General features: G+C 37.8%; 2 protein-coding genes across 6 annotated transcripts in view; both read left to right on the forward strand.

Moving 5' to 3' along the window:
• Window positions 1–27810, forward strand: part of LOC5519352 (epidermal growth factor-like protein 8) — a 47984-nt gene that overhangs the window by 14031 nt on the left and 6143 nt on the right. For 3 of the 5 annotated variants that reach the window (XM_032364227.2, XM_048731737.1, XM_048731738.1), the window contains exons 7-8: window positions 5986–6036; window positions 27424–27493. In XM_032364227.2, the coding sequence (XP_032220118.1) occupies window positions 5986–6036; window positions 27424–27493 (121 nt within the window). Of the gene's footprint in view, window positions 1–5985; window positions 6037–15167; window positions 19851–27423; window positions 27494–27810 lie in introns of those variants that run through there. The other 2 variants (XM_032364228.2, XM_048731739.1) reach the window with 1 other exon arrangement.
• LOC5519380 (zinc finger MYM-type protein 3) lies at window positions 21450–24202 on the forward strand. Its single transcript, XM_001639192.3, has one exon. It carries the CDS (start codon window positions 21745–21747, stop codon window positions 23398–23400), a length of 1656 nt encoding a protein of 551 aa, XP_001639242.1. The 5' UTR covers window positions 21450–21744; the 3' UTR covers window positions 23401–24202.

A 27810-nucleotide genomic window follows, 5' to 3' on the forward strand; every position in this document is an offset into this window, starting at 1 on the left:
TTTCTTTCAAATGTACTTACATAGGTTAGTCATCAAAATAAACGTCGTTTGTTTCAGTCTTTTTCTTAATTTTTTAACGATTTAAAAAAAATGCTGATTTTTCGATTTTGGCAGTCAAAAAAGTGGTGTTTGAAAAAATGGTCGCTCAGGAAAAAAAATAATTCTTAAGAAAAAATAATTATTGGGTCAATCGATCAGTCATATAATATACTTTATTCAGGCAAAGTAACAAAAATTTGGTTTTTGGGCCATTTTCCAACTTTTCTCGAATCTTACAGACAACGCCTCTTAATTATCGTTATAATAAATTGGGCTGATCCGGGCTGTTTTTCGACAAGACGTAAGGAGAGTTGGGAAGCGCTAACATGGAAATGTTTGAAATGGCTCATATGAATCCTCTGGCTCCTTGAGTTTGCATTTCATAATTGGTCATTAATGATGTGAGGGCAGACAAAATAATGCCTGGTATAGTCTTACGGAAAGCGTCAAACACTCTGTATAAACTTGTACAATTTGTGGAGAGCTAGGCGTTTTTGGGTGCAAAGGTTGCGTAAAATTTTCTAAGGATTGTTGTACAAGGTGCGATATGTACTTTGAGCATTAGGGTGCGATATCAGGCCCGTACCCATGGGGGGGAGGGGCAGGGGGTGCGAACGGACCCCCCACCACGGCCGAAATTCAACTTTCGATTCTCAATAGACTGCATGCTATTTGTAGGCAAAACTATAAATCATAAGCTAGATCACTCTGGTATTTGGCCAAATGCGACAAAAAACGTCCCGTGGAGATACTGCAAAGGCATAAAAAATGCCCTTTTGTTCTTTCGGGGATGGTCAGATTTTTATAAAAAAATGCCTCCCTCCCCATTGTTGTCACAATGTGCGATATGTACTCTGAACATTGTTGTATATTGTGCGATATGTACTCTGAACATTGTTGTATAGGGTGCGATATATACTCTGAGCATTGTTGTATATTGTTCTATATGTACTTTACGAGCATTGTTGTATATTGTTCTATATGTATTTTATGAGCATTGTTGTATATTGTTCTATATGTACTTTATGAGCATTGTTGTATATTGTTCTATATGAACTTTATGAGCATTGTTGTATATTGTTCTATATGTACTTTATGAGCATTGTTGTATATTGTGCGATATGTACTCTGAACATTGTTGTATAGGGTGCGATATGTACTCTGAGAATTGTTGTATATTGTGCGATATGTACTCTGAACATTGTTGTATAGGGTGCGATATGTACTCTGAGCATTGTTGTATATTGTTCTATATGTACTTTATGAGCATTGTTGTATATAGGCGATATGTACTCTGAGCATTGTTGTATATTGTGCGATATGTACTCTGAGCATTGTTGTATATTGTTCTATATGTACTTTATGAGCATTGTTGTATATTGTGCGATATATACTCTGAGCATTGTTGAATAGGGTGCGATATGTACTCTGAGCATTGTTGTATAGGGTGCGATATATACTCTGAGCATTGTTGTATATTGTGCGATATGTACTCTGAACATTGTTATATAGGGTGCGATATGTACTCTGATCATTGTTGTATAGGGTGCGATGTGTTCTTTGAAAATTGTTGTATAGGGTGCGATATGTACTCTGAGCATTCTTGTCATAAGGTCCGATATGTACTCTGAGCATTGTTGTATAGGGTGCGATATGTACTCTGAGCATTCTTGTCATAAGGTCCGATATGTACTCTGAGCATTGTTGTATAGGGTGCGATATGTACTCTGAACATTGTTGAATAGGGTGCGATATGTACTCTGAGCATTGTTGTATAGGGTGCGATATATACTCTGAGCATTGTTGTATAGGGTGCGATATGTACTCTGAGCATTGTTGTATATTATTCTATATGTACTTTATGAGCATTGTTGTATATGGTGCGATCTATACTCTGAGCATTCTTGTCATAAGGTCCGATATGTACTCTGAGCATTGTTGTATATTGTGCGATATGTACTTTATGAGCATTGTTGTATATTGTTCTATATGTACTTTATGAGCATTGTTGTATATTGTGCGATATGTACTCTGAGCATTGTTGTATAGGGTGCGATATATACTCTAAGCATTGTTGTATAGAGTGCGATATATACTCTGAGCATTGTTGTATATTGTGCGATATGTACTCTGAACATTGTTGTATAGGGTGCGATATATACTCTGAGCATTGTTGTATATTGTGCGATATGTACTCTGAGCATTGTTGTATAGGGTGCGATATATACTCTGAGCATTGTTGTATAGGGTGCGATATGTACTCTGAGCATTGTTGTATATGGTGCGATGTGTACTTTGAAAATTGTTGTATAGGGTGCGATGTGTACTCTGAGCATTCTTGTATAGGGTGCGATATGTACTCTGAGCATTGTTGTATAGGGTGCGATGTGTACTTTGAAAATTGTTGTATATTGTGCGATATGTACTCTGAGCGTTGTTGTATAGGGTGCGATATGTACTCTGAGCATTCTTGTCATAAGGTCCGATATATACTCTGAGCATTGTTGTATATTGTGCGGTATGTACTCTGAACATTGTTGAATAGGGTGCGATATGTACTCTGAGCATTGTTGTATAGGGTGCGATATATACTCTGAGCATTGTTGTATAGGGTGCGATATATACTCTGAGCATTGTTGTATAGGGTGCGATATGTACTCTGAGCATTGTTGTATATTGTTCTATATGTACTTTATGAGCATTGTTGTATATAGGCGATATGTACTCTGAGCATTGTTGTATATTGTGCGATATGTACTCTGAGCATTGTTGTATATTGTTCTATATGTACTTTATGAGCATTGTTGTATATTGTGCGATATATACTCTGAGCATTGTTGAATAGGGTGCGATATGTACTCTGAACATTGTTATATAGGGTGCGATATGTACTCTGAGCATTGTTGTATAGGGTGCGATGTGTTCTTTGAAAATTGTTGTATAGGGTGCGATGTGTACTCTGAGCATTCTTGTATAGGGTGCGATATGTACTCTGAGCATTCTTGTCATAAGGTCCGATATGTACTCTGAGCATTGTTGTATATTGTGCGATATGTACTTTATGAGCATTGTTGTATATTGTTCTATATGTACTTTATGAGCATTGTTGTATATTGTGCGATATGTACTCTGAGCATTGTTGTATATTGTTCTATATGTACTTTATGAGCATTGTTGTATATAGGCGATATGTACTCTGAGCATTGTTGTATATTGTGCGATATGTACTCTGAGCATTGTTGTATATTGTTCTATATGTACTTTATGAGCATTGTTGTATATTGTGCGATATATACTCTGAGCATTGTTGAATAGGGTGCGATATGTACTCTGAGCATTGTTGTATAGGGTGCGATATATACTCTGAGCATTGTTGTATATTGTGCGATATGTACTCTGAACATTGTTATATAGGGTGCGATGTGTACTCTGAGCATTGTTGTATAGGGTGCGATGTGTTCTTTGAAAATTGTTGTATAGGGTGCGATGTGTACTCTGAGCATTCTTGTATAGGGTGCGATATGTACTCTGAGCATTGTTGTATATTGTGCGATATGTACTTTATGAGCATTGTTGTATATTGTTCTATATGTACTTTATGAGCATTGTTGTATATTGTGCGATATGTACTCTGAGCATTGTTGTATAGGGTGCGATATATACTCTAAGCATTGTTGTATAGAGTGCGATATATACTCTGAGCATTGTTGTATATTGTGCGATATGTACTCTGAACATTGTTGTATAGGGTGCGATATATACTCTGAGCATTGTTGTATATTGTGCGATATGTACTCTGAGCATTGTTGTATAGGGTGCGATATATACTCTGAGCATTGTTGTATAGGGTGCGATATGTACTCTGAGCATTGTTGAATATTGTTCTATATGTACTTTATGAGAATTGTTGTATAGGGTGCGATATATACTCTGAGCATTGTTGTATAGGGTGCGATATTTACTCTGAGCATTGTTGTATAGGGTGCGATATGTACTCTGAGCATTGTTGTATATTGTGCGATATGTACTTTATGAGCATTGTTGTATAGTGCGCTATATTTACTCTGAACATTGTTGTATAGGGTGCGATATGTACTCTGAGCATTGTTGTATAGGGTGCGATATGTACTCTGAACATTGTTGTATATTGTGCGATATGTAGTCTGAGCATTGTTGTATAGGGTGCGATATGTACTCTGAGCATTGTTGTATAGGGTGCGATATATACTCTTAGCATTGTTGTATATTGTGCGATATGTACTCTGAGCATTTTTGTATAGGGTGCGATATGTGTAATTTGAACATTGTTGTATATTGTGCGATATGTACTTTATGAGCATTGTTGTATAGTGCGCTATATTTACTCTGAACATTGTTGTATAGGGTGCGATATGTACTCTGAGCATTGTTGTATAGGGTGCGATATGTACTCTGAACATTGTTGTGTATTGTGCGATATGTACTCTGAGCATTGTTGTATAGGGTGCGATATATACTCTGAGCATTGTTGTATAGGGTGCGATATATACTCTGAGCATTGTTGTATAGGGTGCGATATATACTCTGAGCATTGTTGTATAGGGTGCGATATGTACTCTGAGCATTGTTGTATATTGTGCGATATGTACTCTGAACATTGTTGTATAGGGTGCGATATGTACTCTGAGCATTGTTGTATATTGTTCTATATGTACTTTATGAGCATTGTTGTATATTGTGCGATATATACTCTGAGCATTGTTGAATAGGGTGCGATATGTACTCTGAGCATTGTTGTATAGGGTGCGATATATACTCTGAGCATTGTTGTATATTGTGCGATATGTACTCTGAACATTGTTATATAGGGTGCGATATGTACTCTGAGCATTGTTGTATAGGGTGCGATGTGTTCTTTGAAAATTGTTGTATAGGGTGCGATGTGTACTCTGAGCATTCTTGTATAGGGTGCGATATGTACTCTGAGCATTGTTGTATATTGTGCGATATGTACTTTATGAGCATTGTTGTATATTGTTCTATATGTACTTTATGAGCATTGTTGTATATTGTGCGATATGTACTCTGAGCATTGTTGTATAGGGTGCGATATATACTCTAAGCATTGTTGTATAGAGTGCGATATATACTCTGAGCATTGTTGTATATTGTGCGATATGTACTCTGAACATTGTTGTATAGGGTGCGATATATACTCTGAGCATTGTTGTATATTGTGCGATATGTACTCTGAGCATTGTTGTATAGGGTGCGATATATACTCTGAGCATTGTTGTATATTGTGCGATATGTACTCTGAACATTGTTATATAGGGTGCGATATGTACTCTGAGCATTCTTGTCATAAGGTCCGATATGTACTCTGAGCATTGTTGTATATTGTGCGATATGTACTCTGAGCATTGTTGTATATTGTGCGATATGTACTCTGAGCATTCTTGTCATAAGGTCCGATATGTACTCTGAGCATTGTTGTATAAGGTGCGATATGTACTCTGAGCATTGTTGTATATTGTGCGATATGTACTCTGAGCATTTTGTATAGGGTGCGATATGTGTAATTTGAACATTGTTGTATATTGTGCGATATGTACTCTGAGCATTTTTGTATAGGGGTCGATATGTACTCTGAACATTGTTGAATAGGGTGCGATATGTACTCTGAGCATTGTTGTATAGGGTGCGATATCTACTCTGAACATTGTTGTATAGGGTGCGATATTTACTCTGAGCATTGTTGTACAGGGTGCGATATGTACTCTGAGCATTTTTGTATGCTGTGGTAGGCTGCGCGTAAAGTATGCAGGGCGCTTCATGCTTTAAGTACAATATGAGTATTTTTATGTAGGGTGCGTGAAAATCATCCATAATAATTCCCAAGGTAGAAAATAAATCAACCATGATAAAAAATGCCTTTCCCTTATCTTGTTGTCTTTTCTTTTTAAGAAACTTAAATTGCGTAAAGCTCTACCCACGAGGCGTCGACCTGACCAAGAGGTTAGTATGATCTGGTCTCACACGAACAGGATTTTGTGTGGCTCTTTTATTTGCCATGTAATTTCAGATATTTTACATATTCATTCCTCTCCTCCCTCTTCATAGTTGGGATGATGTCCAGGAGTCATCAGTTCGTGGACAACATTGTCGGGTTATGGAGAAGGGGGTTAACTAATTCATCGAAATATGTCTTGTGGTGTGTTTTGTCCGAACAAATGATTTAGAAGATTAGAAATTGAAACTCTGCCATCCGCCATTTTGTCATCCTAGCAAAGTACCAAGTGTGAAAAAGAACCCGTTTCCATCAGTTGATTTGGGATCGAAATTGGTAAATAAGGCATAAAACGTTTGATTTTCGATGGTCATTTCGAAATGTCTTTAAATTGTTGTTCTTGCAATTTCGAATGAAATCAAAAACAAATGTGTGGCTTACCTGGGCTTTTCATTATTCTTGTCATGAATCTTTCCAGTTAACCGGCTTCGAAAAGAGTGAAAACGAGCTAATATAACCATAGCTTTGAAAAGACGTGGGTTTCAATTTGATATGAAATCGGCCGTATTTTCGCACGATTGTTTGAAGAAAATATGAGAAAATAAAACACTATAGGTGACGCAGTAACATCAAATTTCGTATTTACTTTATCCAACTCTAATCAACAGAAGGGGAGCCATTATCCGTTAAATAATTATGTGTGGGTGATGTAGCCGGTTTTTCCCTGTGCAAATTCAAGGTTTTCAAAACATTGCCATCGGCTCAATGATACCACAATATTGTAATTATCCGACAGATCCAAGGTCGTTTAATAAACCTGGAAAGTTAATGTTACTTTCCAAGTGATTTCGATTTTTTAACTTTTCCGAAATAAGGTGTAAACTTGGAAAAATATATATTTTAATATAAAAATAACTCTTTTAAAGTCTTCCTTTTCTTCTTAATCTGATAGATTGAGATGAGAGATTCGTTTGAGTACTAGGTTCGCGGATGGGACATTTCATTTCAACCCAAACATTTTTTTTTTAATTTTGAGAAAAGGACACTAGATTTAACTAAAGTGGACGTATTCAATACGATGCAAGTCAATAGTTTCTTTCAAATAGATTTTTTTCTTTTTTTAACACCTAATGGTGTTTTGGCTCAAATTTGCATGTTTTTTGCATTTACTCTTTCACCTACTTTTCCCCCTTAGTATTTTTTTTTAAATTAGAGGGCCCTTTTAGCTTTGTTAAGAGTAAGATAAAGTAGAAATGTATGGATACTTGTATGTTGGCTCTAAAAGTGTTGAAACCAAGTATTGTTATGTTATTTCTCTGTCTTTTTCCCAGTTTGAAATGCTTTTTGAGTGTTTTAAGGCTAAAAGGCAAGTCTATTTCTGTCGTTTCTGCATTATGTTATTTTTTTTCTTTACCAGAAACATAACTTAGACAAACATCTCAGCAAACCATTACTTTCTTCCGTCTCAGTTTTTAATCCACTTAAATCCCCGAATTTAATGGACTTCCCAGGCTGAGCATTTTCTTTTTTCGCTTTTTTATCGATACCAGGTGATACTTAATGTGTCAGCAAAATGAATGATGGTTCTTGAGTGATTCCCCCCCGAATAATGGAACTCTATAGGGGTGCGATTGGAATCCAACCTATTCTCCTTCCAATCACATCTCTGTTTGACGAGCTATAATTAATAGCCCCGCCTGACGATTTTAAGATCGTTTTACGATACTTGAACTTTAAAGAATTCTCAATAAACACCGATGAAAAACAATTCAGGGTCATTATTCGTCCCAAAAGTGCTTAATTCTATTTGTCTGTAGTCAAAGCTTAAATTGGGATTTCTTGAAGGAGGGTTTTTTTTCTCGCTTATGTGCGGAGAGATATGAAAAAGAAACAATTTATCTGTCGCACGCATTTGTCGGTTCAATGGACGGGATTTAGGTTTTGTGTTATCTGATTGATTCTGGGCTGTCAACAGCTGAGGGATTTATGTGCCGTGCTAGCTAGCAAGCGAATGATTGCTCATTTTCATTACAATTCAAGTGGATTTTCCTGATAAAAATCGTAAAGGAAAAGAAACACTTTGAAACGTTAATCGACCCACCGCCTACTACTAAAGTTTTAATCCGGAGACTAGAAAGCGAGACACGGAGATGCGTTTTACCGAGTGTAAAGTGCGAGATATAACAGCCTAAATGAACGCTTATTTACACTTTCACCGTGAGCTCAAAAAACTTGCTTCTTAGTTTAGTTTAATAAATTCTAAGTTACATTAATTACATTCATAGTACTGAATAAAGAATATCGACTCCTAGACCGATTGAGTAAAATAGTTCTTCAGTCCAAGGCATGGGATTGCTATTGCAGCCTAGAAGTTATCGCTAGTAGATCTGTAAACTCAATACATGTTGACTCGTGAGAATTTCTCACCTCTAACCGATGTCTTTTAGGGATTTATTGGTGCAGAATCGAACCCAATACTCAGCAAATATTGCTAAAACCTTAGAGTCTTCTAGACTTTATCGTATATTACATGTTAGATTGTACTTCGTTCTACCTGGACCAAAGCCACGAAGTCTGTTTAGATATTGAAGTATAAATCAGCCAGTGAATATAGCGTAGAAGTGGAAATATTCCGTGTAGGGCTGACAAATAAGCTAGTCTAATAACATTATTGCTTGTGCACCAAAGCCATGGCAAAGAAAGAGGTATATTACGGGCAATACGTATTAAGTACTGCAAAGCTACATATAAGAAGCGAGCGAGAGCTAAGTTATCTTGAATTGGATCCACCGTCGTGTGGTAAACTTATCCCATGAAGTAAAGGAAAACGAAAAGAAAAAATGAGACTGGAATGTAAATCTGAGAATACCGGAAACTTTGGGTTGTGTCGGAGATCTTTCCAAAGTAAGTAGTCAGGGTTCGAACCAAATGTCATCGAAAATCGGTTATCACGATTATGCTGCATTCAGAGATTATAAAATCAAAGGGAGACTGCCCTCTCTTACATTTGATACTAGTGGTCTAAATTTCAAAAAGTTCCTTTTACAATGTAACCCATTATTTGATAAAGACACATTTCTCTTAGAGTTGATCTGCTATCTCGGTATCTAAGAAAAAAAAACAAGTAATTTCTAGACACTGAAATCCCCTTTATAATCCTTTGGGAGATGTCTTTATGTACTTTTAAAAGCTTTATAATTTGGTAAAACTAGCACTAGTCGCCATTGGGCCATTTTGTGAATGGTAGATGAAAGAAGCCACAAAAGACGGATTAAGGGTTTGTTATTTTTATCACAGAGAGATCATTTACTGAAACCTTTATTGTACTTTCCAATAAGACTTACAATGAGAGAAACTCGAGTAAGTTTTAGCATCAGCATGAAAATACATGTCACCTTTCCTTCAATTTTCTTCAATCCCATTTCCTCCATTAGAGATTATTTTAGGCTTCCAGATTTGTTGCGCTATCATTTCTTTGTTCCTAGCTTTTACTCATCACATACCAAAAATGACACAAAGCATTCCTAAGATTATGTTTTTTTAAGAAGAACCATCTCGCTTGGTATTTTTTATTTTTTTTTTACTTTACGTTGAGAAGATGGTTTCCCTGACTTTTATCTTATGTATCGATAGGTACATATACGAATGAATTTATAAAATCTTTGTACATGTTTCTTTTTGGTTTTCAAAACACAGTTACCCACTGTGTATTTAGTAGTATAATCATATAATCACGAATTTGTAAAAAAACTTATCGACTTATGGTTAGCAAATAGGTTTAATCCCTTGTTTTAGGTTTCGTGTGAGCTAGCCTTGTAGCGAAGGAACAGGCTCTTATTTCCTATTTTTATCAATATTTAAAATCTTATCAAAAGCAATCGGGCTTAGATGACAGCAATGGTCTGTGGCCTTTTCTCATTTCTGCACCGAAAAATAAAACTTATTCTACATGTATTATGACAGTTCCAGAAAGTATTTACTGTCTAGGTGCCATTTAAAGTATTCACTGCCTTTTGTTTCGTGTTTGTTCAGCTAGGTTGGGTTAACTAACGGTTTTTTAAACATCGAAGCCCATAAAACAGCCTAATACGACATAATAGTTTCTTGCTGTTTATTGTGGATTGCCTAATGGGCACGTCCTCCAATGACCTAGGGGCAAAAATTAGGGATTACGCACAGGTCGCACTACGACTTTTCCCAGAGAGAACAACCGAGAGTAGAGGTTTTTTTTAATTCTGCTCAGGTGTTGCTTCGAGCCACAAAAGGGAAGCCTTGCAATAAATTACGATTAAATTACTCGGCTCGTCGAACACGGTCAAGCTGCAGAAGTACCTAATTGTTGGTCAAATCCTAGTCTATTGAGTCAACAAAACTAATAGACGTTGCAGCCGTTGAAACACTTAATTTCCAAGGGCGTTTTACACACTTAAAACTGTTTTATGCCTCTCGTTTGTTTATCGAGACGAAACAAACGCGTTACTAAGCCTTTTTGAGACTCAGACCAAGTTATTGAATGAAACCTCTGTAAAATTGAATTGTTTGGCTAAATTACAATATTTTAGTAAATTGCGAGCCCAACAATACCTAGTTGTTCAGCTTGTCTAGATCCTTGTGCTGGTTTTCTTGAGTCTAAAATACGTCTTGTTACTTGTTTTATACAGGTGAGCACCTTTAGGGAACTTCTCTGATTTACCCATAACTATTTTCTTTGAAGGAGCACTTTTCTTAAGTGCTGTAACATCCAAAAAAAATCGTAGTTACGGCCTTATTTTGCACTCCAGTTTAGGCTGTTCTCATTTATCGTTGGATTATACAAAGTAATTTTGGATTTACTTTTTTATCGTCCCTTAGATTTTAATGCTCACTTCTTGGCTTCTTTTACATAACTAATATTGTATAGTCAAATTTCATTGCTCTTTCAGAATTGAAAGCTTTGATTTGGTGTTGATTCTGATTTTGTTAGTTCTCATTCAGTTATTTCTAGTATTATTTGCCTTGTCTGTTCATTGAATTTTACTTAAAAAACTAATTTACTCGACTATGTGTTTACTGTTCCAATCTACTTCATCCTTAATGCCTTCGTGATAAGTTATAGATTCTTTGTGAATGCAATTAAAATTGACAAAAGTGAACTGTTTTTTACGTGAATACTTTGCTCATCTCAGACTGTTCCTTAGCGAAGAAAACACTCAAAGTCCCAATCGTTTTATTTTAATCAAGTGATATTTTTTTATACAACTGAAACTTTTTTTTTTTGCTGTTGTTCTAAAGGAGCCATTAATGATTTCTAAAAGACTTCTTATACCACACCCGGCAAGCCTATATTTCCATGTCTTGGACAATGTGAAGTAAATGAAGTCCAGATATTGCCGACCCTCGTACGCTAATGGTTCATAGTGGTCAAGGGATGTTCAGCTTCATAAACACAACATCCTCCATAACGCCATAAAATATATGTGACCTTCAATACTTTGTATGTGGTCTGATTAAGCATTCGGCTAAGTACTTTAGAGCCATAAAATTGGCAATCCATATTGAGAACTTCAAGGGATTTTCTACTGTTGGCTTCTATAGAATCTGATATCGTTGTTATGTTGGATATATCATAAGGTTTTCTTGATCCACTTACCAAAAATAGTGCTCCAAACATTATATGTATGTTCCTCCTTCAGAAGAATTTATAGACGTACATGAATCACCCAGTAAATTTAGAGGTAGGCGTTAATTCACTCAAATGGCGCGCGCTTGGTGGAAATATTGCCCGCTCGAAAATTCTCCCATATAGTAACACCGTATTTGCTTTTAAAGCGCAAGACAATATTTATTGTCAAGTGTATTTGCGCACTATTTTCTCCTAATTAATGACCACACTACTGCGATATTGCTCGGTTTATTACCCCTCTTTCATTTATTGCGGCTGTTTGCATAGCGTTATTGTTGACATTCATCGCACTGACTGAGTTCCGTGTCCCATTTTTCCGCTTCGGCGCACAATACTAAAAGCTCTAATATCGCTGTTATAAATGAGAGATATTGAAACGCTGTATTCTAAAGGCAAAGTGCGCTTTTTGTTGTGCTATAATTTATCTAATTTAATTAGAAGGAAAAATCCTCATGTTGCGTATATTGAAAGGATGTGTTTCCCTTTCTACGGCACTGTAACTCCCTGGGGGGGGGGGGGGGGAGGGGCTGTACATCTTGTTCGTTGTGGAGCTAAGGATTTTCTTATAATAATCAAGCAGCCACTAACCTTACATAGTTTGGTCATACATTTATAAAAGAATAGCTAGATATTGAGTCTTGCACAGTCCCTATTTCACTTTGCAAAATGGGAAAATCCTGACCTGAACGGCAAAAAAGCACCAGCGCGTATGTCTTTCCTCGCTAAAATATTGATGAAATCGTCTAAAATGCAAGGCTAACAAACGCTTGTTTTCTTGTATGGAAATATTGATAAAATCTTATATAATGTAAGGCTAAAACAACAGCAAAACCAAAATATCATGTTTTTTTTTCTCGCATGTCATTTTATGATATCGATATGTTTCTCTTGCGTTATGTGAATACGTCGCAAATTCGCAGGACTTTGCACATGACTTCCATAGCGTGCTGGTGTAAAGCTTGGAGAACTTCAAGCTTTGTGGTATCCTAGAGATTAACGTAATGCTTTTGGATCGCCCTTTCCTCCCTACACTATTAAAACAAAACGAGAAAAAGCTGACATGAATAGTTGCCCATTGCGCAGTTTGGCCATACCTTCGTTAACTGCACGTAATATTTTCCAATTTTAAGCGCTCATTCTTCTCCATATTCTTTAAAATAAACTAGTTTTTCCTGGGCATTGGGCAAGAATCGTGCTAGTAATGAAGTAAAAACATATACGCCAAGACAACTCTGCAATGTTATCATCCCCTCCCCCTTAACCAAGAAAACAATAACAAGTGATAAGTTCAATCCCAATCACGACACATTTGCCGAAGAAACTAGGTCTGATAAGAAATCAGATTTTATTGTGAGGAAGACCTGGTAAATCTAGCTTTGCTCTGCCTAGCCTTGTGGGTCGCTAAGGTTTTAATCCCTCATTATCTCGGTAAGCTGTATGGTTTCCGCTTGTTTTTAACGGCTCTCGTCCCACGAAACACTAACAAGAAGGGACTGAGAATTGAACAGGAGGTTGTAAGAGTGGGGATAGTGTACTGGCACCTCTGCGCCCTACACTTCGTCTACCCGAATACTACACTAACGCCTCCTTAATATCCCCGAACCCTAGACCAGTGGACTAGAACGCCCTTTACCCATAGCTCAACCTTCTCTAGGGATCAAAGCTTGAGAGGAGTTTTATCATTTTGTTTTCTAAACGGGGATTTCTAGCTTTTTCTATTGACGGTTCAGACAACACGGCGACTAGCGTGTTAAGAGACCCGAGTCACCAGGTTGCAACACCTCTTAACCGCCCTAAAGAACTGACTAAGAACCCTCGGAGTAGCAGTATTTTAGTGTTAATTATGCTACTCAGGTCTCAGAGATCTAATTAGGTTGGTTATATCGATTGTTTTGATAGTAAGCGCTTCAAGATTTTTCCGACCCGATTGATATTGGTTTGGTTCCTCCCAAAGTGCTTCGGCACTGGCCGACTCGCCGTAATATTGCTCACACGGAAGAAACTCAAAAATTGAAACACTTGTGAGAAATTCTGAAGAACCATGGAGTCGAGACTCGATTCCGTCGACTTCAATTAAGTTCATTAAACTCTTGACTTTCCCTCCTTTACTAAAAACCGACGCTTTAGGTACGCCGCCCAAAGCAATCTCGCGCCAGGATCTGTCCCATGTACGTTATGCTTACCCTGAGAAGACTTTTGTATGTAATGCTTAGAAGGATCCCGAGCCCCGGCATCTGTCCTATGATAAAGGCTTTTTGGCCTGTTTATTATCGCGGTCTATTATAAGTGGTAACTGCTAAATGAAAAGTCTTTGGTCTCCATGGAAACTGTGTCTATGCCACGTGCGATTTTTTAAAGAGTTTTGTTGGGAACAGCCAGTAAAACTTCCCAGACAGAATCAAATCCGCTAACAAAAACAATAGTATTTAAGTTAATCTAGGTAGACGAGAGTGGGTTTCGGGAAAATTGGATAAGATTTGTATCTTTTAGAATGTCCAATTCACCATTCAAGAAACCATAATCGAATCTGAAAAATTTGAAATTTTAATAATACCCCTTTACCTATCCCACCTAAAACAAAAACTTTTCTTCTTGACCTCGACTGTGAAAAACGAACATTCATGGGTTTCCGAATCGGACCTATCTGTAGTATTCAGTATATAATACAACACATTGGGTGATGAAACATAAACGGTAACATATCAAGCCACAACCGCCGGTATTATTTCGCTGAAGCCAGTTACTCAACCTTGTTAAGATTAGTAATTTTCATGAGTATGCGTGAGAAACTGTACCTTAGTACCATATAAAGCCCTAGAGTAAGTTTGCATAGGTATATAGTCAGATTTGCAGCTTTGTTAGGTTTATCTCAATAGAGATATGGATGGTACTTTCAAGTTGTCAAAAGGGTTTCGAACGTGAGAAACATTTACTAGAGTTTCCTTTTGCGAAAATCTGGCAATAGAGTCTGTGTGAAACCTTTTATTGATCAACTAATCCTCAGCTCTGACTCACGTGTAACTTTAATCACACGCGTAAAAGTATTATTTCTTCAGAGAGAGTTAATTGTTCGATGAAAGAGGCAGCGCCACCCTTTGGCAGGATAGGCGATAAGTTAGAGAGTACCATTTCACTCCCTTTCCGCCCAGATCATTGAAGCTTGCATATACAAACAGGGTAGGGAGATTCACCAGGGAGAGGGCCTTTAAGTGGGCCAAAATCAAACAATTTCTTTTAACAAAGTTAATTTGCTAATTGACTCAACACGAAAGAGATGTTCTGAATCTGCGAGCATAACAAAAAGAACTTCGCAACTTTCCGATGTGAATTCCACTATTTTAATTTCAATCATACATAAAACACTACCAGCTTGTTTATACCAGAAAATTCGTACCATTTATAGCCCGAACGCATTTATCTTTGCTTATCTATTTGACTCCAGCGCTTAACTCGTTTTTCCCTTGTAATTTTTGCCAGAAGGACCATGCCCCCGGCGCACGAGCCGAGGCGTCCGTGGAGAGACTTATAACAACACGCGCCGAGAGAGGCTCGTAGGGCGACGTCTGTTGTTACCTTTAGACAAAGAACCCGATTGTCTCCTCACGTGTAGATAATTAGCTGCCTCGACTTGTTAGAATACGAGTTTACTTGGGTAAATTGACCAACAGTATCAAGCTAGAATATGAGATTATGAGGGGTAAAATTGATCGTCTTTAATAGCATCATGCTAACACACTGAAACCCGAAATGTAGTATACACGGCCTCGAAGTACAGAATAATTTTTTATTATTTGATCTGAACTTCTCTAGTTGATAGTTTTCAAATTTTAATTCGAATTACATTGTATTTTAATTGTATTTTTATTTTAATTTTAATTCTTAAAAGACGATACTTGATAATTTTGCTGCTAGAGCCCTGCAGGCTCTCACGCCGCTAAAGCAAGAGTCCACTATCTTGCTAAGATCATAAGCGCTAAACGGAAAGCCTAGCGTTTATATCTGTTGACATAACGCTAATAAAAGCTAGTTTTGGTTTTCACACTATCCATGTATGCACAGCAAACCAAGGCATTCCACGAGATCCAGAAAGCATATCTTTTGACTGAAATCAGGTTTAATAAAAGAATGACTCAACGGTAAAACTGTTTGTCGGAATTGTATTATTTTCTTTTTCCAGTTGTACAATTAGATTGTTAATTCACACCTCAACGGAGTGTTGGTATAATGCTATTGTCACATGCTATTGTACATTTCTTAGTTATATTATCCATTAATATTCGTTGCCCTTTGAGCGTACTCGTTTTCCGTTTATACTTTAACGTACAAAATTGTTTGATTACTTATTATCGGATCATTTTCTAAAGAAATCCAGGCGCCGTTAAAATATAGTATCCGTAGCTAATTTCAAACGACTCGGTGCTATTTCCCCTTTTCCTTATCTTATGCTATTCAGAGCGGTATCGTTGGATCATCATTGGACAAATATTGACTCTTCTCGGACTAAGACACTCGTAGGCTTGACTCTAGACATAACTGGCTTTGGAAGGTTCTCGTTATTGTAAATTACAGCCAATGGCTCAAAGGGATCAAAACTGGGATTGTCATTGTGCTAGAGCCAAATTTATCAGGGTGTGGACGGCTGAAAAGTTGTAAATAACATTGTTAAGACATTGAAATTGGATCCTTGGTTTATAAGAGAATGTAACTATGCTTAATCTTCCATTAAAAGATTGAAACATTTGTAGCTCTAATTCTTCCTGCCTCTGTTGTGTAAACAAATCGTGAAAAAAACCCTGTTGAGTTGTCTTCTTTCAGGTCAGTTTCATAATGTCTCGGGGCGAGAAGGAAATTTGAAAAATAAAACCCTAAATCTTTGGATTTCCTCAATTAGATAAATACTCATAGCTCGGAGTGTACACCAAGTTCAAAACAATAGACAAAGCTTATTCCGAGGGTCAATTTCTCTGTATTTGCCAGAAATATCGGCCTTATCGGGCTCACATGAACACAAATAATATCGATCACTTTCAACTATAGCGTGTGCCCAATCAATGCTACATCTACTGGTCAAATATACATCAAGTAGATTTGTGCACATCTGACAAAAATCCTTTTACGAATAAATTTTGCGTTTTTTTTTTTAGCTTATCTCTAGTTTCCTTTTTTCTGTTCGCTGGGCTTTTTATCAATGGATAAAAGTCTTGCTTTGTTAAATCTTAAAATAGCAGATATTCGAAAAACGAATTTGTACCTTTCACACACTTTTGAGATTGTTTTACTTTGCCTTTTGGAGTCCCTATTCATGCAAAATGATTGCATTGTAATAGAATTCAAATTTCCAACAGTTTTTATACTTGTTTATTTTATACCCTTTTTTCTCACTTATGTTTCGCCACAATTGAACCGCAAATTATAGTTTCATTTATTTTATGCAACGTACGTTTGGTGAATGCCTAGTTAGGAAAGTGCTAAGTAAGTAACTGCCCCTTGCCGTTATTTCATTATCTCTTGGTCTTTTGCTTTCCGCTTTTCATCTACGGTGGCAACCCCACGCACTCGAGGTGTCTATAGCAGATTTACGTTTTAATTTACCAAAAAAGGACAATCGAACGGTGCTAACTAGCTCATAATAGGCCATAGATTTCGTTAAGCTCCCATAGATTTGACTTTAATTTCCATGGTTTTGTTGTCCAAATTTTCCATTCAATTGCTGATTGCTGACTTTTTTCGAGATATTTTTTTGATGTTTGAATTAGTTCTAGTCCGAAAATTCTTTTATGAGCGAGTAGAGTTGTAATAACGTAAACACCTTAATCAGAAATCCATGCGTTCAATAATTGCAAATGTTGGCAACTATTCTCATTTTGACCTTGCAAATTTTGTCTCTATCTTTGCTTTGATACAAATCCTACCCCTGAATCAGAAAATAATAAAAAAGTATAGAATATTACTTTGATTTCTTTCACACGGTTCGACATTTCATTCCTTATTACTTCCATTTCTTTTATATTATTTCAAATTGTAATACTTATATCAGAACAGTGTCTAGAAATAGGTACAACGATACCAAGGCCTATATATTCATACTAAATTTGTGGCCTTTCGAGACAAATTTTAACAATCTTATTTGTTTAGTATTTCCACTTCTACAAATCTTGTTGTGCTATTTTTCAAACAAGTTCAGAAACCCCAGTAAACAAACTTCGAACGAATGACACAAATGATCATTCCCTATAAAAACCCTATTTCCTTTCGATTCTTAACTCTAGAAGGCGACTATTTCCTGCATAGATCCTGGATTATCGCTCAGTGCCTTTTATCCACTAAAACGTAGTTCATTCAAACTATAGCATTCTGCGGCCTTCGCCCGCTGGCAATATTTGCGCGGGAGTTTTCGGCGGGAAAATGTTGAGACGTCGCGCGTCTGGTTATCTTTGGAGCTTCTCAAAGTCAACTACAATAAAACAAAAATAGAATAACAATTTAACATTTACCGGTTTAAATGTCACCAGCTATGTTATGGTGTACCGTTTACGTGTACTTTGGTATTTAGATTCTAGCAAAATCTGTTTATAGCGGTGAAGGTGTTTCTATATGAAATGTCTGACTGTGGCTAAAATCAATATTAAGTTTTGCATGGTTTTGTCTTTAACATTAGAATCTATTGAAAGAACAGTTCATAGTATTTTTGTTTATTCATTTATTCCATATTATATATTTATTTTCTGTACTGTGGGACGAGTTCATTTGGTATTACATTATTATTTAGCAAAATGTGTTCATGTAGTTTTGTCTTGATAAAGTGAAACATGATAAGAAGTCTTTCAAATCTATTCTTCACAATTATAGAAATATCGTAAAACGAAATTAGACAAACGCAGGTCTATCTATATTTCTAGCCGCTGTCGTAGTAATTAATCACGTTTTCTCTGTTTGCTGCTCCGAAGGGCAAGATAGCCTTATCTTGAGTCTTCCACCAGGAGGTGTTTCGAACGGCATCACTTGATCTTCCCATCTTTTACGATAACTTTATTCTTGGGTGACAGAACATCGCCACGTTAATCACTGCAATTCAATGTTTAAATGATTTACTCGACTAGCAAGGGCAAAAGCGATTGTGTGCTCTAGGGAATAGAATTATTGTTTGTTTCGAAAGATTTTACAACAGGCAGTATTCAGGGTATTGCGCAAGAGCGAATGTTCTGTATAATATTTGTAGAAATTCACAACAATTTTCAAATCATTTCTTCATTTTTTACTGTGAGAATATTGTGAAAACTACTTTTTTTCTTAAACACAAAATCGCCGAATTTTTTAATGGTATATGGTTGAATGGTATTTTCTTTTCTTGACTCCTTTATTAAACTACCATCTTGTCAGAAAAAAAAAACAAATTTGTAAATAACCCAGCTTTGTTTATATATTTATGTACATTTCATTCAAAAGCACATTGCTTCACGGCTGGGTAAGATACCGAAAAGGCTGAAAATGGCTTTTATTATTCCTTAAAAACGAATAATATCAAATACCCCTGTCTGGTACGACCTTGCATTTTTATATTGCTTTAGGTTTCCTAAAATTTTCTAAAGCAGCTAATAACCCTTTCCACCCTTTCGAGTTAAGTACAAAGCAAACAAGAAGAGGTGCTCAGTGTTTTAAAACTCTTGCATTATTGGACCAGTATATTACTATTCAAAGACAGTTCAGTCTTGACAAACGAACATTGTTCATTGTAACTTTCCGGAACCTACAAATATCGAATGGCGATCCATGAAAGCTCTACCCGTTTCTATATTTATTTTCGGCTTCTTTTTAACCTGGAAAGTTTTTTTTTTCTATTCGTGTTAACGTAAGGCATATTTTTGTTATGTTTTGCCTGCTAATCGAGTGCCGTGAAGGTCCTGCAAGGGTTCTTGGGCGTTCAATTGAAAGTCAATGGTACTGGTATAACTCTTTGATTGCCTTCATATACAACTAATAGAAAACAATACGGAGAGAACTGAATAATATATTTATGGTTTACTTTAAGCAACTTAGATGGTCTTAATAAATTAAAGTGAATTCGTGTAAAATTGAATCTACGGAATTATGTTTATACGACCTTGCCCTTATGCCATGAGCCACCGTGGCTTAGTGCGATCCCACCAATAACTAACTCCTGAAAAAAAGAAAAAAACAAATTTTGAAATTCTCTTTTTTAAATTTTATTTAAGTTTAACGTTGAAATCCAGTTTAACAAAATTATGTGTCCTAATTTGGACAATGTTTCACCCGCAATTACAAAGCGAGAAGGCTGCTGTTTGAATAACACGTGCACCTTTCCGGAACCCACGGAATGGCGAGGTCAAGGGGGGTACTATTCAACTATGAATTATCGGCTCAAAAACGCACTAAACTCGAAAGTTACTGCTACCCAAGAAGCTTACCGTAAGAACTCACATTCCCCACGCAAACGTCAGTGCCGAAATCGACTTTGCACTTCTTACAATTGGATTCGAAATAAAGAAACTTCATCGTTTGTGACGCTTTGTCATCGTGAAAAGCCCGTTGGCCATTTTTCGGGGGTCGATCAGTCGTTTACACCTGCAAGACCACCAAATCCACTCAAGCGTGCTGAATTTTAGCACATTAAACACGAAAGCTTTCTAAAGCCTTTCCTCGCTTGTCTAAAGCACAATGGCCTGTGACTTGACTATTCTCTGATCACACATCAGCCTGAAGAGTTTGTGTATCTGATGGTAAAATTTGGTTGTAAAAAGCCCTGTGTCCTTTAGGCGCTTTGAGCCCGTACGAACTATCTGTGTGTAGATTGAGAGTTTCCCGCCTTTGAGGGACTCGAAACAATAGTTAATTTGTTATACAAACACACACAGTTTACCCTTAGCCCCTGTGTCATAAATGCTTTTATTATCACCAAACTGAGATTTCGACCCCCGTAGCGAAACTTAGAATAGCTGGCTAAACCTCCCGGTTGGATTCAATTGTGTTTCAATTAAATTACTGAAAAGTTGACTCTAAACAGACGGGTTCTCTGTCAGACGGGAGTACGTAATAGTTCTCAACTCGTCTGAAGGCACTCGTTCAATTTACTTCACACAGGGAGTTTAATCGTTCTTAAAACAAAGTTAGAAATTACAGTTTTCCTTTCATTCGCGCACAATGGCTCGAGTTGTGGCTTTGTTCGAGTGTTGGTAATTTGTCCATCGTGGCAGGCTTGTGAGCAAGCTTCACCAAGTATTTTCAACACCTTTCGCTTGGCTCGAAGACGCTATTAATCATAGGAACAGCTTTTGAATTTTATGTAAATAGGATAATAGTAAGTTTTGGCACCTTATTGCTAGCTTTCTTTCAACAATTTGTCATTAAGTTCTGACATATTTGCATATAACGAGATCATAAATCGGTACTGACGTTCCTGTTACCTGTCAAAGTAAAGAACTTAACTTAAAGAAAGTAAGCGAACACAGGGTGATAATTCTGTTGTGATTTGCGAAAATCCCGAGCCTTCGCTTTCCCGTCTGTTTGCTTAAGTAATTCATATAAAGCTGTTATTTTCTAAAGAGAGAGCCTCGATACTATCTTCACGAATCGTACGCGTGATGTGTCAGCTTTGAATAGACTGGCTATGACGTAGCTTGTCAATCACTGTCATGCAATTAGCGACAATGGGTGAGATGGAGCGCAATGTTATTCTATTCAATCTGACTGGTGGAGTGTTCCCTGTGAGTGCTGTAATAAGCTAGAGTGTGAATCACCCCCTCCCCATTCGCCCATAATATAATAACGTACCATTTATAGTTGTGATGTTTGAAGTTTCGCGTATAATTAGACCTAGTCGTGGATGAATTGCGCACTAAGTTGACCGGGATCCCTGGAGGAAAGTCGTTAATGGTAATTGAGGGGCCTGTTCACGTATAGCAGGAAACATAAATTCAGCCAAACAATAGCGACTTTAGCATAGCATCGCTATAAAGTCGTGCGAGCCAGTCAAGCGGTCAGTCAGTCGGAGCACGGACATGTGAAGTATCATCCGCACTACTCACTCAACACAGAAATGGAAGGAGGCATTAACTCATTTGGAATACAGATCAACGACATTACACAAGACCAGTATGGGTTTCCCTCGCATTTGAGGACTGGAGCTGTGAGTTACAAGCCTACGAACACACGGATTGGACCGTCGGTGCCCAGTATTTACCCGAGTGCCGAGAGCTTTTTGGCGAAGAAAAACACAGAAGATGTTAGGAGTCATTTCCAGCTGGACGGGATCGGGGAATTAGAACAAGAGCACGGACTTGCCTTCTCGACTTCGTCTGCGACAATCAGCGAAAACTACCTACCGGCAAGTTCCTCATTTAACAATCCGTACCACAACAGCTCTCACCCGTACTACTCGAGTCTGTCAAGCAATTCCTTAAGCAATGAGAATCCCGCTGCCTTGGACAATTCGTATCACAGCAGGGATACTCACGGGAACTCGCCGTACGCTCCTATCGCCGAGTACAAGACAGACTCCACGCTGAGAATACACGCGCCATCTACACTACAACAGAAACCATCCAACTTCATGCGCTCGGCAGTCGCGCTGTGCAACCTGAATCCGTCATTTCCCGACACAGCGAGCCCCATGCCATACTGGCCGCAACCGAGTGAACCTAAAGGCTCTCACGCGCACTTCTACCCTCCAAGACCTTTTGCGTACAGCACTAGCCTGAGTAGTGCCTTCGAACACGCTCCGTACGATCACACGACGGAAAGCCACCAGTGCAGAGAAGACAAGGGATTGTTCCGCCGAGAGCACATGAAAAAGGCACTCGTCGGTGACAGTCGCGAACTCGAGGACGTGGACGATGCCAACAGATGCAAGAACACAGTGGAGGGAACCAAGACATCGGTGCGCAGATTTAAGAAATGGTACAAAGACAAGACAGGCAAGTCCCTAGACATGAATGCTATCACCAAGAACATGGCAGTGGAGCTACTTAAAGACTTCTTTTTAGAGATCCGTGATACCAGACCTGGCAAAGAAGGCAACGAATACGAACCTGTCACACTAACCACATACAGAAATGGCCTCAGGAGGTATTTCTTAGAGAGAAAAGTCCCTCCCGCCGTAGAAAACTTCGACTTGGCCGACCGAGAATTTGACGTGGTGAATTATGGACTTGTCACGAAACGCAACGAGTTGAAAAGAAAGGGGAAAGGGAATCACCCAAATGTGGTAGAAAGCATCACGGAGACACAGCTCGAGAGGATGTGGCAGTCAGGAGCGATCGGGGTACACGCGCCACGGCCTCTTCTCCGTCTACAGTGGTGGATCAACACAGTATGTCACGGTATCCGAGGGCGCATGGCGCACCACGACCTCAGCATAGACGACTTCAGAATTTCCCGCGGTGCGGACGGCAAGATCGTCATCGACCACATCAAGGCTGGCTCCAAACGGCCTCGCGCTGGCTCTGACGAGAAAGAGATTAACAGGAACAAGAAGAAATGCAAGGCGAAGGTGACCGCTACAGACGGCGGGGAGAGAGACCCTGTGCGCGCGTTTGAAGTTTACCTCCGCCACCGTCCACCAGGCATCTCGTCATTCTACCTTACTCCCAAACACAAGCCCAAAGGAGATGTGTGGTTCAACAAGGTGCCTATGGGCAAGAACTCAATCGGCCGCATTATGCGGGAGATTAAAGCAATAGCTGGTATTGGATAGGACTAAGAGACACACTCCTATAGCGGTATTCTAGTTCAATCTAGTTAAGGTATAGTTTGATAAGTGCGGCTCTAGACACCGTTAAAACAACACTCAGGTCATCATCTCAACTCACTGCCAAGCATGTTATACTTACGTTTTTAACCTCGAACTCATCAAGGGAAATTTCTATCGAGTAGAATGGCAGGAAATGATCAAATTTAGAGTCGAAATTGGCGTTAAATAACATTAAATATAAATATTTTTTTTGACAAATATCGAAGAATATCGACGCCATGGGAGAGTTTTAAAAAGCAACGTCGTTTTGGGTTGTTAAGTATTTTTATTATTATTAACGAAAAATGATACTTAGATGCCTTTATTTTATCCCAAAACGATCATTTAAGTAACAAGTCTGAATAATGTGGATATTTTAAGAGTTAATGAGATGAGATTATTTGGTTGGCTGAAGTCCGTCTTGTCGTGGTTTTCGCTAGAAGCTATCAGTTTTTACTCATTTACCACAATCTCAAATTACAAAGGGGTATATAAACAATGCAAAGTGAAACTTTGCCTACAGATTATTTAAGATTCTTTAAAGCATCAAACATATAATAATAAGTTCAAATCTTAAAGAAGTTTAGAGTTCATTGGTTTATGTAAAAATCGCCGGAGGATGTCGAGAACTGTAATGTCGTAAATGTATCATCGCAGAGCATTATCTGCACAACTGTTGAAAGTCTTATTTTGTCAAAACTAAAGATTGCAATAGAACCGCCCATTTTGAGACTTGTAATGTAAATAAAGATACGCAAGGATAGAACTTAGTAGACATTGTGATTTCAAATTGCATACACGAAGGGTGCTCGGCTTGCTTGAGCGAGAGCGAATGGAATTCCATAAGCGTCTGCTTATTTTGATTGATTGCTGTAGATTCCCAGCGTAACATAGAAACCTTATTCAGCCACTCCGGTCTTAACAACCATGGTACATTGTGTTCCCGTGAAAGACATTCGCAGGCTGTAATGAAAAGACACTGATAAGATAGCAAAATCTAAGGCTTCACGATAAAGTCTTTTTATTGCTAGATTTCGCGAATTACCACAATCTTTGAGGAGTAGAGGAAAAACACTGCACAAGCTTCAAGCCTTCTTTTATTTCCCGACATTAACACCTGAGGTATATTTGTTATCGTTTTGCCATCTTTTCAAATTTTCCCAGCACCAACACGGTCAGAAATGCGATTTTAATGCCTCTTTTTAGGTATTTTACATTAAGATAAGTTTCGAAACAATGCCTTCTTCCGGGCAAGACCGTGTCATGATTAATGAGTGAAAAAAAATGGATTGTTTTCCCGCGCTCGTCATTTGACGTCTGGACAGACGCTTACCCTGAGTAAAAGATGCACCCTACAATCTTAATAATCTAGACTTGCAATTCTAAAATTTCCCTTGTGTTTTTTTTTTTATCTTTTTAACTGAACCCTGAAGCTTCAACGCTATTAATGACTCAAACTGTTAAGTCAAAGAAAATAAAGCTATCTTAAGGTAAAAAAGCCATTTGGAGGTGTAACTCGTTATTTATTATGGAATACCTTTTTCTTCTTAAAACCATGAACAGTTTATATCTAACCCTAAGGCTTAAAAAGCCTCAAATACATTATTGAGGTACATTCTATGTAAAGTTTGAAAAGGTTTGAGACCTTTGCCTTCATATTTTTTTACCGTTTCAAGTTTGTAAACTTTTATATAAGAGCATAAAAAAATTTGCTACAGTATTCACTTTTATAAGCATAACCTTGTACTGACCGCTTCAGGCTAAACTACTGTAACTCGGAATGGCTTTCGGATCTTCCCTAATGGCCCTAACACAAAACCGTCTGCCTGGGAATCACAGCGAGGTCTCCCACATCTCTTTGTCATTAGTCCCCAGCATTCTAAATACATACATGGTTCGCCAACACTCAAAGCTTTGTATACTTTGTGTTGATTAATCGACTTAAACGATTATAAATGAATAGAAAAAAAAACGACAAATTTTATTCTCTAATTGGCTTACTCCTCTATTTCTCCTCCTATTGATTTTAGTCGCTAGCAAAATAAATTCTTGAGTGAGGAAAATAATAGAAAAAAATCCTATAGTCTTAGAAAAAGCTTCTTTATCTTTAAAAAAATATCGAAATTGAACAATCTCTCTTATTAACCGAAGCCATTAGCGAAATTAACTTTTTATATCGTAGAAAATAATCTCGAGGGAAAATATCAAAGTTTTAATGCCTTTGCGCTAAACGTTGTCGTAAACGAAATTAACCTTTTATAGTTCCGTTAAAACTCTCAGCCATGCACTTAGTGACAATAGGACTATTAATAAAGCCTTTTTTTACTCAAACGAGAATCGAAGAGACCGAGAAACGATCAACCTCAAATTTGTTTATAAACAGCTTGAAAATAAAAATCCATAGACCTGAAATCCCGTCCATTTCTCTTCGTCTTTTTGAGTTCCTTGGACCCTTTTGACAGGTATTGAATGGGATTACTTGTATTGCGTGCAAATCGGACACAACTTTCCACCCCAGCGACTTTTGCGGTGACTAAATAAAGACTAAATAAAAACTCGGGTCTTAGGGAACCGATACACTTTAACATCCTTTTAACTTCACCAAAACAACGCGATTTCAATTCCTACACTAGAGAGTAATCCCTGAATCTTTAGTTTTGGAAAATGCGCGTTGTGTTCTGAGGTGGCGCCGAATTCTCGCTATTGAACTTTTACTTTCAAACCCTTCAGCAAGTGCTTATTTCAAGCGTTTGGCCTCTAAAAGAACTGGCTAATTATGGCCCTCAAATAGACTGCCAACGGCTCTCCTTCCTCTTCTGAAAATTATTGAACAATGCAATAATTTGGCGAACTGTTCCATGCTTTAATTCCTTTAGTCCGTTGTTTTTTAACATGTTGGGGCTGTAGTCCTTCCTATATGTTTTGTAAGGTAAAAGTATACCTAGAAACATGTTGTTATTGGGCAAAAAAAAAATTGCTTCGCTATTTAATAAGAAAAGCGCCTCAAAATCGTTTGCTTGTTGCTATCCTCTCCAGAATGGACTAGCTCGAGATTGAAATTTGTGTTTCTCAGGTTAAGTTTTAGGTACAACTGGTACAGGAAGCAACACATGTTTTCAAGAGCAACTCTTAGCTAAATTACCTTCCATTATTCCAACAGAAGCGATATTCCTATAGTGTTTTCAAATTCAATTAAAACGATCGACAATTAGGGGAAACAAAATCGGACCGAGAACATTAAAATACTTTGATCAGCTTTTCGCCTTTGTGTTGTTGTTTTTTATGACTACCTCATAAGTTGAGAGAACATTAAAAAACTTTTAGCAGCCTTTCGGCTTTGTGTTGTTGTTTTATGATTATCTAATAAGTTGTTTTGAATGTATTGATATTGGAAATAAAATCTGTGCGCCGCGTTTTCGTTTTCTATCCATACTCTCTTAAATTGTCTTTACTTTCAGAAAATTGCACTTAATGAGCTCTAATGATAAATTAATATGTACAGCGAAACCTCGAGATGACAAAAGGGCAAGGACAGATAATTCGCTTCGTTGTAATCGAGAAATCGTTAATCGAGATTATTTCCCATACATTTTACCGTTATTGGGACCCATAATGCTGGTCGTTATACCGCATTTATTGTCATATAAAGGCTTCACTGCACTATGTATAATTTCCTATACGATCTGCAGCCCCACGCCTTGCTATGCTTTTGTATGTGTCTTGAATTTTTTGGGGAAAAATGACTTGAAATTGACCGTGGTGTTGGCTTCCAACTTATCAATACCCATCCCCGTGCATTCTATATCATTCGGAAACTCGCAGTAACCTAATTCTATTACTGTTTTGTCCCGACATTTTAGATCTATCGTATTTACGCTAATATAGCCATCTAGGTTTCATATCCTGCACGTAGGGTACTCCTATAATCCCTCGTCCAATACTGCACGCTAGCAAATCACCCATATTCATGACAACTTTGTATTCCAGCGACCCAGAGCGGATACCATGAAAGCTATCACTACAAGATTAGCCGTTCTCGAGAAGCTAATACAACAATGTAAGTATTGTAAGAGCTGTGGGCCTTAATACAGGCGCTCAAAGTCAACGAGTTTGGGCGCCATGTACGCGCTAATTGAGATTATCGCCAGATACGATAGCCTTGTTTCGTGAGAGTTGTGTTGTGGCTTTCGCCGCGGAAGGAGGTCGTAGTTAGAGAGGCAGCGCGGTGTGCACAATATACTAAAGATCAAGGAGAGAATATTAGCTGATAACACGAAAAGACGCACGTCTTACATAGTCGAGTAAACGCCAAAACAGGTTTAAAGGGATAAAAATGTGATCTGCCATTTCTCTTCCACTGACAAGAAGTTCCAA

Source organism: Nematostella vectensis, chromosome 8 (assembly GCF_932526225.1).
Source record: "Nematostella vectensis chromosome 8, jaNemVect1.1, whole genome shotgun sequence".
In the NCBI taxonomy this organism is placed as follows: Eukaryota; Metazoa; Cnidaria; class Anthozoa; order Actiniaria; family Edwardsiidae; genus Nematostella; species Nematostella vectensis.

Coding starts and splice junctions, on each gene's coding strand:
- LOC5519380 (XM_001639192.3), top strand. CDS start 21,745: ATGGAAGGAGGCATTAACTCATTTGGAATACAGATCAACGACATTACA.